Raw genomic sequence first — 15365 nt, 5'->3', positions numbered from 1 at the left:
AAGTGTCAGATTTTTAAATTGCTGAGAACTATCAAAATGATCTATTTTACTCATGTTTTCAAATGCCAAATGTGGGAAGATTACTTTGCACTCCCAGTACTCTTTAGAACAGTTGTCATTGCTAGGAGTCCCATTTTGTAAATCTGGGAAATGATGAGGACCACTGGTAAGTGTCTGAGCAAACCCCCAGGTCCTTTGCAAACAGCAACTAAATGGTTCAAAGTAGTGTCAGAAAATTAATTCTTCCATGCTACCAGGGCCATCTGTACCTGAATCTGCTGTATCTAGTTAAATCTGTACTGAGAAGAATCATTCTCTATGAGAAGAGGTGCTCTCATTGCTGCCCCAGTATTAGCAGAAAGGGGACCAGCCAAGTACCTGGGCAGCTACTTGGGGCCTAGTAACCTGCTGAGACAAATAACAGTAATTACAGCTGGGTTTTCCTACAGAAGCAGCTCTCCAGCCACTGGATGGAGCCCAAGTGCCATTCTGAAAGCTGTGCTGATGTTCCTAATGACATCAGTGCTGACACTTGTGACAAGCAAAGCAAGCTCTAATGTCAGGTTATCTCATGCATCAAAAGGAAGAAACACAAAATGCCTGCCAGTGGGGGAAGGAAAAGGGAACTCAGTTTTGCATACTGGTGAGGATTTGATAAAGGAGAGGCACTTCCATGATTCATTTAATTCCAACTTCTTTTGATCTTGTCTCTCTGACTTTCCTCATAGAATTTCTTCCATTTTTCTCTTTAGCAGTACTGTAATTTCTTTGCTTCTTGGGTCTCTTTCAGTTTACTCAGGTGCTTGATCCCTTTGGTCTCGCAATGAACCCCCTAAAATTCCTACAACTCTGCAGGCAGCAGGTAGGGCTGTTAAGGAAATAAACACAGCTTGGTTCAGGTAGCCCTGCAAGCAAACACAAGTGCTGCTTTCAGTAGGAAGTCCCTTCCAGTGCCTGCACGTGTACCTCATTTCTTCTACGTGGTTGATGGCAGGTTAGCAACAGGTGCTTCAGCTACAAGTGAAATTTGCCCTTTCTGACTGATAGGCCACACAGAGTTGGAATAATCAAAGCTTGTTTAGGAAAATGACCATGCTGAAGTTTTTTGGAACAGAAGTGGTACAGTGTCCAGCAATGCATTTGTCAGGAAGGTGAATTTTAAGTGCCTGTAGGAAGGAAGAGGATGCAGTTGGGGTGACCTTTAGAGGAGGGTAACCCAGCCCCTCTAATAGCATAGATATCATTTAAGGCTCTGAACGGTGGGCAGTGGTGAGATTGCACCCTGGAGCTAGTGGAAAGTTATTTAAGAGATTAAGGGGTTTTATGATTCAAGGTCTCTAGAGATAAGTAAAGTTAAAAACCTCCTGTTTCAAGAATATGGGCTTAAACTATCCTGTATTCTCTCTATAAGAAATGACCCCTGAGAGTGCCTGGTTTTAGAACCTCTAGCAATCCCTGTCTTGCAGATGGGAGTAGTAAAGTGCTCATGAATTTCTTGGTCTGGGACAGTGGGGGAAAGATGTGTCATTGCTTCTGTTCTCTACTCCCAATCCTGCAGTGTTGTGGTGAGTCTCAGTCTGGACTTCTCTGTGACACTGCCACATTAGGAGCAGAGCCAGACTCCTGGCTGCATGGGAGATGTCAGCCTTGCTCTGCAGCTTGCAGCCGTCTGTGGACGTCCTCAGTGAAGTGAGGAGTATAGGCAGAGAGGATTAAGGCTGCCAAGTGAGGGGCACAACTTAGAAGGAGAAGAAAGAAAAGGAAGTCTGATTAAGTTTTGTCTTGAAGTGTCTGTTTTTGGGTTTGTCCCTGCATTGATCTGCAAGGGAATGAGGCAAGTAATGGCCCCTTGGGGACCTTCAGGACTTTCCTCTCAATGTCAGCCGTCATTTTCAATCACCCTCTCCCTCCCAGCCATTAATTTTGGCCCAGGATCATGGGGACTTGTCCATCTATCACTCCTAATTGACACTAAATGATCTGTCAGTTTATTGATGAACGGCAGGAGTGGAATTGTCACAATATATTTTACTTTCTAACAACTCCTCCTGACAATTTTACCTTGTCCATCTCACTCTCCTCACATAAATCTCCATTGGCCTCTCATTCCTTCTCTTGGGCTGATGTGGTGCCAGCCACCTCCATGCCATCGGCACGCATCAAGGACATCAAGATGGCGGTAAGCTGCACTATGCAGGCCCAGGGGTTGGTTTTTTCCTCTCTCTCTCCCTGCCCCCTCCTCTTTTTTTTTTTTTTTTTAATAGGCTGGATGTTCCAGGAATGCTAACAAGCTCCTGTCCTCTTGTCCCTTCATGTCATTGCTGGGGTGAGCTCTCCTTGGTGTTTCTGTTTAGACTCAGTAAAGATAACTGGCAGAAAAAGAAAAGTCCCTAAAAGACAGAAGAGTCACCTGAGAATCTCTCAGTGCCCTGGCTGTCACAGGGGATTTTTATTCCTTTTAAACCTGCTTAGTGTTACTTGCAAGAATTTCCTGCAAGGGGAAAGTGTTAGACTCATGTCCATTTATGTCTTTGCAGTGCTCATAGCAGCATGGAAAAAGTTTTGCTTATTCTTTGTCCTTTTTTCTCCCTTTTTTTTTTCTTTCAAGTTTTTTTTTTTTTACCATTTTATCTTTTCTCTTTTTCCTTTTTCTCTCTCTTATTTTAACCTAGATTTGTTAAATTTTCCCCAGTTAGTGATGTTTTCTTTTTTCTGGAAAGGTACTGGGCAATGGAGGGTCTAGTAGGATTGCAGCCTCTTGCTCCCCTAGAAATGAAACTTGAACAACAAACACAGAACAGAAGTGTGGTATTTTTGGTATTGGTCCATGTAAGCTGCTGAAGTGGCAGAGTATTCTCAGAGTGAAGTCTCTTTGAGTTTTTTTGATTGAGGACAAAGCATCTTCCTTCCTTATTTCTCTTCTTATCCAATAAATTTCCCAGCAAATTTAGGGGATGCTATTATTGCCGTTCCAAATATTTCTATTTTAAAATAGCAAAACCTTCTTGAAGAACACATGCAACTTCCAACCCTTTTGTATCTGTCATGGCCAAGGCTAAAAGCTTGTCTGGCCATTGTAGGTCACTTGGATGTTGGCTGTGGAGTCTAGCTTAGTGCAGTTTACCTGTTGAAAGGGACCTGAGATGACTTGATGTATTTGCTTGGCCCTATTTTCCCCTTTCCCAGGCCCCTTCCCCATAAAACCCCTCTACTATTCTCAAATTCTTAATCCAAGTTCTTAAATTATCTTCATCCAGAAGCTGTTTCTCTCAGGTGACAGAACAAGATACCATTCAGTTATAAACACCTAATTTTTTCTACTGTTTCTCATATAAATGTTTTCACTGAGGCCAGTCATAAGTGAAAGGTCTTTGAACCTGATAATCATGGGTTTGTTCTCTAATGTGGGATTTTGAAAAAACTCAAACAATCTTAAATACATTTTCTGTCTCTTTTAGCAGTCAGTTCTTTCCTATAACCATGAGGATCCAGAAGTGTGCTTTTTTCCTTTAAAAGGAAGCTAAAATGCTCCTGTAACCTCAAGAGTAATTTTTTGTGCAAGCTGGGCTTTGTGCTTACTGGAGGCCAAGAACACGATCACTTGGATAGGAGTCCCTGTTCTCAGGGACCAAAGATATGTGGTGAATACCTCTAGAAACTGCAGCACTGCTTTCTGTTTTCCCACACAGCAGGAATTTGTATTGAGTGTTGTTGTTTTTTCTGTTGCTCAGTGGGAGCTCTGAACAGCTCTGCTGGTCAGTTCTCTACCCGAGAGCGAGAGGGGAACCCTGGGAGCATGTGCTTCAGGGATGATGCAGTCAGTGGGCTGAGGTTCAGGGATCCTTGGGAGCACTCTCTGGCACCTTGTTCTTCTGTGCCAGTTCCTAAAGTCCTGCTTGCCAGTGCTTTCCTCCTTTGTTGTTTCTGTTAAGCTCATGTATTAGGACATGAGGAGAAACAAAAACACTTCAGCTGGAGATTAAGTGCCTCACAAGTCCATTTCAGCTGGAGCTGACTAGCAGCAGTGTCAGATCCCATCTCACAGAGCATGCCTGCTCATTGCTGCAGCCAACCTTTTCCAGAGCCATGCTCTGGGCAGTGTGTTCAGCATGCACTCTGACCAGCACAGGCAGCTTGGGAGGGGCCAGGAGGTGGATGGTAGGGCCATGACAGCTTTAAAACATGTGTGTCTGCCCAAAACCCCATCACAGTGATACAGATAGCCGTGCATTCCAGGCCTAGGAGGTGGAGGGCTGTGAGATGACATCCTACAATGAAAATAAAGGCTCATAAGCATGCTGAAATCAATGGCAAAACTTGCCTCGGTTGCAGAGGATATGAAGATTAAACTCCTTACTTTTGAAAAGGAAAAACTGGCTTTTCCAGGCTGCCACAGGCCAGGAAGAGAGGGTGGAAACTTAACAGATCAGAGCTCCAGAGAAGGTGCAATGGAATAGCTGAGAAGGCACCTGTGGTGCTTTCCAGCACCGGTAGCAGTTCTAATTTACAGACAGCCTTGGTGAATGTGTCTTTTCCTGTGTCACAGCAAACAAGCATTGACTGAGACCCACCCTTGGAGAGCCCGGAGAACTATCAGTTAGCACTTGTGTGTCATATTGGATGTGGAACTTAGTTGTGCCTTAGGCTATTGAACAAGCTGCAACCTCTAGCTCACCACCCACTCACTGTGGTGATGGGCACTTAAGGAACATTTGAGCAAGAAAATACAACGTCTTTTTTTAATATTTTTCCCCTCCTCCCTCAGGCCTAGACCTGAATTAGTCTTTGCCCGAGAGGCAAAAAGGCTTTGTGCCTCCCTGTGGGCTGAGCCAAGCCTTCGGTGTTGAGGTGGGTCATGGTTTTGGAAGGAAGGCAGAATGCCGGCTGCTGCCTTGTTTCCAGGGCACCCAGCCTGTCTCTGCCCACCCTTTGATTGCCCTAATGTCTCCAAACAAAATGCATTTCTCAACATCACGACCTTCTCCTCCCTCCCCCCTCCCCCCCCCCCTTTCATTCTTTTAGCAAGAGGGATGCTTGGAGCGGCTTTCTGGTTCCACATGATTCGTAGCAGTGGTTGAGGCATGCCAGGAAACAGGCCAGCACACACTCAGATGAGTTTCTCCCCGCTGCCCTGTAAGATGGAAGCAGCCCTCGGTTGGCGCTGCCCGCGGGGCCCGGGCCCGCCGCGCTGGGTTACAGGCCGGCCCGGGCCCGCAGCGCCGCGCTTGCCCGGCAGGGGGCGGCCGCGGCCCGGCGATGCTGCGGCTGTGGCGGCGGCGCGGCCCGGAGCGGGCCCGGGCGGGCACAGCGGCCAGCCCGGCCGGGACAGGCTGCCCGCGCTCCCGTCCCTTTCTCCTCCTCCGCCGCGCCATACTGGGCATTCCCGTCCCGCCGCCTCCGAATGCGTTTTAGCAAGCTGCGGTAATCCCTTCCCTTCTCCTTAGCTGTGCTGCCCGCCCTCACACCTCCCCGGGCCGCATGAGAGAACCTCCGCTCCTGCACAGAGAACTCCTCGGAGCCTGGCTGTGGCACGGCGCAGGACGCAAGTGTGTCTGGAGCTCTCGTGAGCTGTGGACATTAAAAGGTTTCAAGGACGTTTTTCTCCATTCATCCCAGTTATGTCCTCTGCTAAAATAGGTTAACGGTGTCTAATTAGCCACTGCACGTTGTCATGCTGCATAAAGATAGCATCCTGGCTGTTCTCTGAGCCCTGCCACTTTATCTCCATTTAGATCTCCGTGGTGGTCCATTTAATGAGAAAGAAACAGTTTTAACAAAGATGTCTACATTGGAACTGCCTTTCACCCTTTCAGCACAGAAGTTGCAGGCAGCTCAGCTGTGCATCACGGCACTGTAAGAGAGTGGGAGTAAGGTCTCGGGTTTAGGGTTTAACCCGTTCTCATTGATGTGGACGAAGGATTCCTTGTGGGCAGAACTGAGCAAAGACAACACTCGAGAGAGAGGTCAGATCTATATCCTCTGCCGCAGGGCAGAGCGAGGAGACAATAGGTATTCTGTACTGGGAGTGGCATACCATGGGGTTACACAAGGACTGTCACGGTCTTTCACCCAGTTTCACAGCTATTCAATACCCTGAAATAGAGAGGGGATAAGCAGCTGTCCAAAGCAGAGGGAATAGTCTGAGCTTATGATTATGTTTAGGAGTGCTGATGGCCTCTCAGGGAAAGGGAGTTCAAAGGGAACTGTCCAGTGGATGGAGTGAGTCCATGTTCTTTGCCCCTCCAGATGTAATGGACTTGGGAACATAAGTGAAAAAAACAGATGTATCCCTGTCTCACAAAAAGGGGAGTGGCTGGTGTATAGTACAGCAGATTGAGTGTATTTCTGACCTCTGTTCCTGGGATGGTATTCCTTTGTTTATCCTTACTTGAGTGACTGTATCTGTAGTTCATATTCAGTTGTTCATTTTATAGGTCCTTGTTGCTGCCCTCCTTGGGCTGTGCCTGCTGCTGCAGCAGACAAAGCAGGGCAGTGCACTTCGTGTTGCTGAGAACATGAAAAAAGGGTAGGAAAGCTGTGTATGCAGGCTTGTCAGCTTCATTCCATGCCTGCTTTCACTCACCACTAGAAAGCTCATGAGATAAATGAAGAGAGTGCTATTTACCTAGACCTGATATTCCTGAAGGAGGAAACGTTGGTCTCAATGTGTAGCAATTGGCATTGGTAAGATGAGACTATTCTTAGGAAAGGATACTCCACAATCCTTAAAGCAATGTGATAACATCATGAAGAAATCCTGTATGCTGCCCATAGACTTGGGGAGCAAAGAGACAAGCAGTTGATTGTTTCTGCAGGAATACTATCTCTGTGCAGCCCTCAGCTAAATTTATGGAATGGACAGTATTGAAGGGGGGCACCTTTTGAAGATCTGTTAATGATTTCTCTTGCTGCCTTGGAGGTTTTTAACCTTAGTACACAAGACAGAGCTTGTTTTTCCTCTGAGTCAGTTTGTTATGTAGATTTAGGTACTGCAGTTTTGCCAAAAAAGCAAAAGAGTAGTTAAACCAAAAGTGTTTTGTGATTCCCCCCCCCCCAATCTGAAACAAGAACTCAAAAAGTAATTTGGCACCAAACAAAATGAAAGGAAGACTTACTAAAAAAAAATAGAGGAAATAGCAGGTTGTGTGATATCTTCTTTGCTCAATCATTAGGGCCACAGAGGGTATAAAACGTACAATTCCTTCCTGTGCTACAGAAGCTTCATACTATATTTTTGGGATAGCTTCTACATGTGAGTTCATGAGCTGACTTGAAATCTAGTTTCATCAAATATAATGCTGTGCCAAATCATATATTAACAAACATATGCAGTACAGGTGACTGGAAGCAGATTTATCTCTCCTAAACAGAAGAGCAGTCATTTCTAGCTCCTGCTCCAGTGCTGTTAGTATATAAATGCTCTGTATAAACTGCTGTACTGTCAGCGTGACAGACTTGCCTCACCCACTGCCACCGTTGGCACCTGTGGCACAGGGACTAAGGTGTTCTCCTGGGGGCACTGACCTTGGGGCTGTAACTTGCCCTGGGAAGGGGAAGGAATGGTCTTGTTTGATGGGAGTGTTCTAACATGTGGGCTCTGGTATTAAAGGGGCCAGTACTATTCCCCTCCTCCCTGCTGATGAGTTTGTTCCCCAGATTACTGTGTTTTCCAATATACAGTGCAGCTGTTTCATAATGAGATATTTGCTTATTGTCCTGAATAACTCCTTTCCTAACAACACAAAAGTTGAGAAAGCCTAAGTCTCACAACATAAGCAAAGCAGTCTCTGCCTCTAAGATTAACATGACTGCCTTCCCTGTGGGCCACCTGGATATCAGTCATGACAGGGAGCTTAGGAAGAAGAAACAGAAATTGCTTACAGGGATAGTACTAGTGACCTTTTCTCCTGGGAAGTATGAACATGTGGAGTGTTTCATTCCTGCCTGGAGACAGGAGCAAAGATGTAAGGAGTGTGAGTACTGAGGAAGAGAGTGTTACTTGGGGTTGGCCAATCATCAAGAGTGATGGGATTATGCCAAGAAGATGGTAAATTGAACCTCCAGGAAATAATCTGTGCGTGGCTCTGCAATGCCATCATTTGGGATGTTTCAGCATGGAAAAGGCAAGGCTATGTGGAAACCACTTCTATGAAGGCATTAAGGAGGAATAAAATAGGAGAAATCTTGCATCATCTTGCTATCTCTATCTTCTCAGAGACTAAACGGCACTGGGTGCTGGTGGAGGGCTCTCTGAAGCCATCTATTTCTTTCTCCATAGTATCAGGAGGTTCACAAAAACTGCTTTGGACTACCACTGAGAGAAGGATGGAGCTGGACAGTTCATCCTCACTGGAAGAGCTCTTTCCCCAATTATGTTCCATTTTTGCCTTTGAACAGAGGGTGCAGATGTCACCACACAGCTGCAGTTCTGATTATAGCAGTTGACATTACTGGGCTCAAATCACTGATTCAGACTGCCAGCTCCAGTGAGAGCAGTAGAGATAAAGGGCTTTCTTCTCCTTATACCTCTTCTCTGTATAGCTAGACATCCTCTCTGCCCTACTCCTTGCTCTTAGAAGAGTAGATTATTCACAGGAGAGCTAGATGAGGACTGTGACTTGCTAGAACAGAAAGCAGATGAGGAGTGGCCTCTGCCATGTTATGAAGTGCTTTGAAAAGAGCAATGCAAGGCAGTGAAGCAAGTTCTCTTACATCTTGGTGCGTCCTGGGACAATGCATGTGGTAGGGGAGAGCCCCATGTATTCTTTGTCATGGCACCCTGACTTAGGGGACGGGAGAATATTTATTCCCAACACATAATCATGAAACTTCACTCTGCAAAATGGCCAAAGCAATCAGCGAGTGATGGAGTATCTGCTAAAAAGAAACCTGGCATTTAATTAACTTTTCAAAGTGCTGGTTCAGCAATCTCCATGTTTTACATTTTGAATATTGAACAAGCGTCCCTAATCGGGTCTGAATTACTTCTGGGCTCGCTGGGGTGGAGAGCAAGGGAGCTGCCAGTGCCTCCCCACCATGTTATTGTTATGAACTCCTGTTAACTCAGCCTGATCAACCCTGGTTTTTTGCCACAACTGCATGTCTGACCTGAGCTTGGCCAGCTCAGGTGGGACTCCTAACTTGAAAGGCAACCAGAAAGTCTTTATGCTCAACAATGGGGAGGAGGAAACTGTTGATCTCTCAGGAGCAGGTAGACAAAGTATAGCACCTTCTTCACTCCTTAATGCACCAACCTCTCTACCCAGGCATGGCCAGCTTTACCCGCAGCTGATGGCAAAGGGGATAAAAAAGTATCTGAGAAACTAAAGAACCAGCGAGTATGGTTCTTGCCATATCTGGGCATGGCTGTCTTTTGGGCCCTAAGTGGTTTTGTTTCAGTCTGTTGCACTCAGGGACTTTTTGATTACACTGCTTAATAGTCACTCATAACTCTTTAAGGTGTGGTGTGTTGTATCAGACCTTATGCAGGAACTGTTTTGCACAATGTCAATCATGGAGAAAGGTGAAGTTTTTAATTTTCTCTAGCCTTTTCTAAACATAAGCCATCCTTGTCTTGCAGGTCAGGAAGAAAGCATGCAGAAGAAATAGAAGAGTAAGTTCCCATTGTTGCTGAGACTTCTTCCACAACTTTTACATCTGATCTGATCATCTAACCAGTACACCAAGATCTGAAAGTTGGGAAGGATGCAGAGCCTGTCAGGAATTCATATCATGTGTCCTAGAATGGAGCAGGGCTGGTCATACTATAGTTCCCTGGATATGGAGTAGATGATGGCTCTGTCACTCCCATAAAACAGAAAGAAGGAAAATGACAAAGCCACAGCTTTCCTCCCAGACCCACCCCAGGCCCTACTGTCTTCAGCCTAGGGGTTTGTCTTAGGTACATCTTGCTTAAGATGAGATTTCTGCTGAGCCCAGCATTGAAGGGTATGGAAGATCAGTCTTCCATGCAGGCTAAGCATACTTGGAAACTCTCTCTTTGATAGCATACTTGGAGACTCTTCTCCTTTGAAGTTTGTGGGGAGGAAGGGGACACAAGAAGATGTTTTTCTGGGCTTGCAATTGAAATTCTTTCTTGTGCTTTGCTGCAGCCATCGTCTCAGACAGCAGAGCCTGGAGGCATCAGATGATGGAGGAGGTAAGGTACTGGACCACAAGAAGTGCCCTTATGCATGTCTAGGGGGTCTCCAGTAAAGCGAGCAGAGGCATCTTGTAAGAAATTGCAAGGAAATTAACCACTCTGGGGATAAACAGATGTAAGAGCTGCTTAGGTCTCCCCAGATGAAGGAGGGAGAAAGGGCAAAGCAGATGGAGAGGGAGGGTGAGGAAGTGAACTTGTAGTCTAACTCTGGCTCTTCATGAACACAGAATTATAGAGGACCTTGGAAAGCAGGAAAGTGGCAAGGATGCACTTTTCTCTGTAATTATACCTCCATGGAGAATAGTGGAGTGGGCAAAGTGAGAGATAAAAGCACAATAAAATGTTAAGAATGGAGAAAGAGGTCCCTGCTCTCTTCTGGTTTAGGTGGTAGTAGGCTCTGCTAGAAGCATCTGTTATCTTTTGTAGCAATATCCTTGTTGCGTGGGGTTTCTGTCATGATGGAATTCTTAATTTAAAAAATCTTCTTGCCCTAATCCAAGATCATAAATCATAAACTAAACATAAACACTGGTGGGTAATCCCATTTCATCCCTTTACAGGCTGCTATGAAATCTATTGGACTCCTGACTTAGCAGTAGTTTTCTTTATAGTGTATATTACCTGCTCTTCTAGGACTGGATGAGTCAAGAGAAATCTCAGGAAAAATCCACAGGATTAATTTCAAGACAAGCACTAGACAACTGTGGGGAGCACAGAAATTCATTAAAGCCTCTAGGAGGTACCTCAGTTTTCAAGGGCTAAGAATTTTATACAGTGTATAAAAAGCTGCATCTGTAAAATACCACTGAGTGTCAGAAGAATAATCTGGAGTCACAAAGGATCAGACATCAGTATGGTTAATGAGATTAAATGAAGACTTATTTGGGTCTTCCAGACAGATTAAGCATTACAACATATGACTGCCAGAAGTGGCACCTTTATAGCATTGACATCTTCAGAATAGACTAAATTCTCCCCCTGGGAAGTTCCTTGGGCTTCTTAAATTTCAGCGTATGTCACGGAGGCTGGTAGTCTGTTCTGAACAGCTCTGTTTGCATACGCGCTGTCCTTTTTGTTGAACCTTGGTCATGCACTTGGAGGATGACTGTCTTTGCTAACCAGGCATAAAAATGCTTGCCACATGTTTGTTTGCAGCATGTGACTTTCAGCACTCCAAGACCTTGGGTAATAAATATAGAATAGAATTGATGCAGAGTGTGGTATGAGGACATATTGAATCCTAATAGACTTCACTTATTTATCTGTGTCTAACCTGTGGTTAGCAGCTGAATTTGGATTGTTTGCAAACTGGCATGTGGCTTTGGATTAAATGTATGCATTACAAGAAAGATATAGTATGGTTCCTAGCCAGGCAGCTTCTGGTACAAATATGCTGGGTTGTGGATCTACTTTGTATATAGAAAAATCTCTAAATGGATGGTGCATTGCATTGTTGTGTTCCTATTTTGACAGGGAGATTAGGCAGACTGTTCTGGGAGAGGAATTTTCCATGTGGGCTCAGCAATTGGAGAGAAGAAAAGTGATATATAAACAAACTCCAGAACATGAATAAAATTACTTTTTGGAATAAGCAGAGAGATACAAATAACTGCCTAGTGTAGAAGGCAGGGAGTAGCATGCTGTGGCTGTGCAGTAAACTGAGCTGTTTCAACCTCCCCTTTGCATAGAACTGCACTTGAGTTTGTGTCCTTAACTGGAACAGTAAAGCTCAGATTCTAAACAAACAAAAATCAAGACATTGGTGTATGGATCCCCAAGGATGGGTCATGGTTATTTTGTGCTGCATAATGTCTTAGCTTGTACACCTTAATATGAACAGGCGCGGTTGCGTAATGATTGCTGCTGTCAACCAATACATTTGGATCGCCTTCCTTTAACCTATTAAAAAGCTGAGCTGTACCATTCCATTAACATTGTTTGTCCCCCATCCAACCTTTTCATTAGAAGAATGAAGGACAAAACTATATGCCCTTAAAAAGGTGTTCTTGTGAATTTGAAATGTGCTTGTTTGTTGTGATCGTTTATACATCACTAACAGCCAAGGGCTCTGAGTTTGGAGTCCATTTGAGAATGTGTTAAAAAAGTACAGGGGCTGTAGAGAACCCAGTTTGGCAGGTGGAGGGAAGTTTGCACAGCCAAGTAGAGACTTCTGGGCTTGACAGGCCTTGTAGTTTCAGAAATAAAAGTAGAATTCTTTCACTGCTCCTGGCCTGTGTATTAAATAGCATCTGATTCCTTATCACTGTGGGAGTTAGGGGGAGAAGGATGGACATTTCTCAGGCCATGCGGAATGAGTGAAACCATATGGGAGGTGGTAAGTGGGTGAACCAGACAGGGACACGCATGGAATGATCTGCAGTTTCAGCCATTTGTTATGGTTGCACAGGGAAACCCAGAAGGTGGAAGACAGTTTTGAAAAAGTGCACTGTCTCTCCAAAAGTACCTCTGGATTATCTAGTTGATAGCTAGGTTGATTTCCTACAGCAGCCACCGTGCTCTTGCTGGTACTCACGAGAACTCACCGTGCACATGCTGGTACTCACGAGAACTCGGACACAGCAAAGGGATAATGCCTCTGTTGGGGTGTGTGCCCACTGGGCATTGTCATGGGGAACCAGGTCCTCTGCATGGTGAGAAACCTGCTTTAGCAGGATTTAATGCATCACACTTGAGGAATAATAAACCTTCACAAGCAACACAAAAGTGTTTAATTCCTAAAGGACAGGCCTAGTTAAGTCACTTTTGGCCAGGGGCAATTGGGGTTTAATGCTTTGTATGTAGCAATCTGTGCAATCTGAGAGAAAGGAGTTTGAGGGTAATTGCTCAATTTTCTGTCCATGTCAACAGGGAAAATGAGCAGCAGTGACTGAGCTCTGTATGGCAGGGAAACTGCTTGAGATGGGAGATGTGAGACCCACTGTGGAATGTAAAAGGTGCTATCTGCAGCACACTGCTTCCTTTTCTGTAGCAGCTAAGAGCTTCTGCCACGTGCAGACTATCCTTTGTCATGAGGTGGGAGGCAAGATGGGACAACCAAGCTAAAGTTGAAGGGCTTTATCCTCCCTTTCCTCCTTTTCCCCAGCAGGGCATAGAGAGCTTTACTCTGCTCACGTGTGTCTTTCTGGCACAGAGCTAGATAGGGCTATTTCCTGTCAGGGAGAGAAATGCTAACATTCCTCCCCCACCTCAGCAATCTGATTTGTCCTTTGGTTAGAAGTTTCTTTGTTTTTCCTTTCTTGTCCACCAGTTCGGCACTGCTGTGTTGTATTCCGTCTGATGTCTTTCTCCTTACTACTTTGCCCTTGGATTTTTCTCCTCAGCACTTTATGAGACCTTATTAGCTAAGGCTGTTATCCCTCTCCCAGGTATTCCCACATAGACTATTGCCCCACCATCAGAAGTCCCTGTCTGCTTTCTCTCTGTTACTCTTGGGATGCATAGCTCCTAGAAAATGGCTTTTCTTGGAAGACTGGGATGTGATGTGTGATTTTCTGTCTGCAGGAACAACAGCTTGTTATTTTAAAGCAGATAGTGTGTGTGAATGAGACAGCTGATTGAAATGAAAGCCTGACTGTGCTACACAGACAACTGGAACCTGACCTGCAGGTGAGGAAAGCTGCCAGGAGACAGTCACTAGATCTGTGCCCTCAAGGCAAAACCCTTTCCTGCCTGCTGGGAAGCCTTCTCAAGGAAGCAGAGCTGATGATTAGACCTTTCTATGCAATGTCAAACCTGTAGGAGCACTTACCTTTCTGGCATGTGCCAGCAGCTCCTTTGCATTTGAACAGGATGAGAGTCCAGGCTTTGAACAGCAGAGGGGAAGTGGGCATATGCCATGGTCCCCAATCCTTCTGGGTAGTGATATCTGTCAGGTGGGAGATCTAGAATTCACAGCCATAAAATATCCAACACTTCTTGAGCTGCATGCAAATGTACACCAATGATGATATTGTTCCAAAGAGCTGAGAATAGAGCACAGTGAGGGTTATTGTTTGCTCTGTCATTCCTGATCAGATTTGCTACTTGCTTCCCTGGTGAGCTGCTGTTTCTACAGGGCACACCAAGTGCTGGTGGACTCCAGAGGCCATGAGCTGCAAGGACAGCTGCAGTGGCTGAGCATGGGGGTAACAGAGGGCAGAATCTGCAGGAACAGTCAGGGATATGGCAAGCCTTCATAGGCTCAGAAGGCAGTGTTGGAGTGATTTGGGGAGAGCTCAATGGGTGAAAACAGTGAAATGGAGACAGAGTGAAAGACATGCTGTTTTGGAAGTGGTTTGAATGGGCTGAATAGAAGGTTTTGAGGCAGAGAGTGTCAGTGGTTATTGGGTCTCTGTGACTCTGCATTTTGACTTCATGTATGCTCTGTCAGCACACCACAGCTCTCCCCTTTGCTGCTCCCCCACCCAGTGCACTACTCTGAGTCTCCATGCAAGGTCACTGAAGGGCAGACTCTGCCCAGCCTGATGGTTTCCACTGAGCTGTTGGTCCAGGCCAGTTTTAACTCCTCCAATAATTGCTGGCATAGTGATCTAGAGCCTGTGGTGCTGGAGGAAGGCTCTCTCCTGAGAGCCACAGTGGGCAGAGGAGAGCAGAGAGTATGTCCTGAGAGACTCTCTGAGGTTCTGTTTGAAGCAGCAGACCACTGGCCAAGGGTCAGTGGGCTCCTTAATCACAAGGAGCACACTCAGCTTGTTGGGGGCTGAAAATGACAGTCTGGGGAAGCATCTGTTGCTAAATTCTGCGATATGGTGGATACACAATCATATTGGGTCTGTGATTGGTGAGTCCATAAATGTGTTTGACGGACTAGGTTTACCTAAAATACCCTTTAAGAAAAAGCTCTTGAAAGATGATTACAGAATTGAGACACCATCATTTAAAACTGCCTGAGGCAAACTCCTTTGAAAATTGCAGCAGTGGAGGGACAGAGAGAGAACCGCGTAGCCCTTGATTGTAGTGTCGTTCCCTCAGGAGCTGTCCCCCCTCCTCCTCAGTTTCTCATCTGATATGAGAGAAAGCAGCAGTAAGATTCCTCATCTGTCTTATGAAAATCCGATTCTGAGTGGCTCTGATCAAACCTAGCTGGCTGTCAGCAGCGGTGGCCTTGTGTGGAGGCAGGGAGGCTTCTGAGGAGTTGCTGGATGTGGAGGTGTCATGGGTGCTGCCGATCAAAGAGGCATTT

At 45.5% G+C, this 15365-nt stretch overlaps 1 protein-coding gene across 4 annotated transcripts in view; it reads left to right on the top strand.

Moving 5' to 3' along the window:
* Nucleotides 1-15365, top strand: part of IFT43 (intraflagellar transport 43) — a 44400-nt gene that overhangs the window by 19839 nt on the left and 9196 nt on the right. For 3 of the 4 annotated variants that reach the window (XM_064715808.1, XM_064715807.1, XM_064715806.1), the window contains exons 4-5: nt 9581-9613; nt 10113-10159. In XM_064715808.1, coding sequence (XP_064571878.1) covers nt 9581-9613; nt 10113-10159 — 80 coding nt within the window. Of the gene's footprint in view, nt 1-9580; nt 9614-10112; nt 10160-10795; nt 10902-11635; nt 12374-15365 lie in introns of those variants that run through there. The other variant, XM_064715809.1, reaches the window with a different exon arrangement.

This window comes from Zonotrichia leucophrys, chromosome 5, assembly GCF_028769735.1.
Source record: "Zonotrichia leucophrys gambelii isolate GWCS_2022_RI chromosome 5, RI_Zleu_2.0, whole genome shotgun sequence".
In the NCBI taxonomy this organism is placed as follows: domain Eukaryota; kingdom Metazoa; phylum Chordata; class Aves; order Passeriformes; family Passerellidae; genus Zonotrichia; species Zonotrichia leucophrys.
Note: the sequence above shows the minus strand (reverse complement) of the source record. Positions and strands in the feature narration are given on the sequence as shown.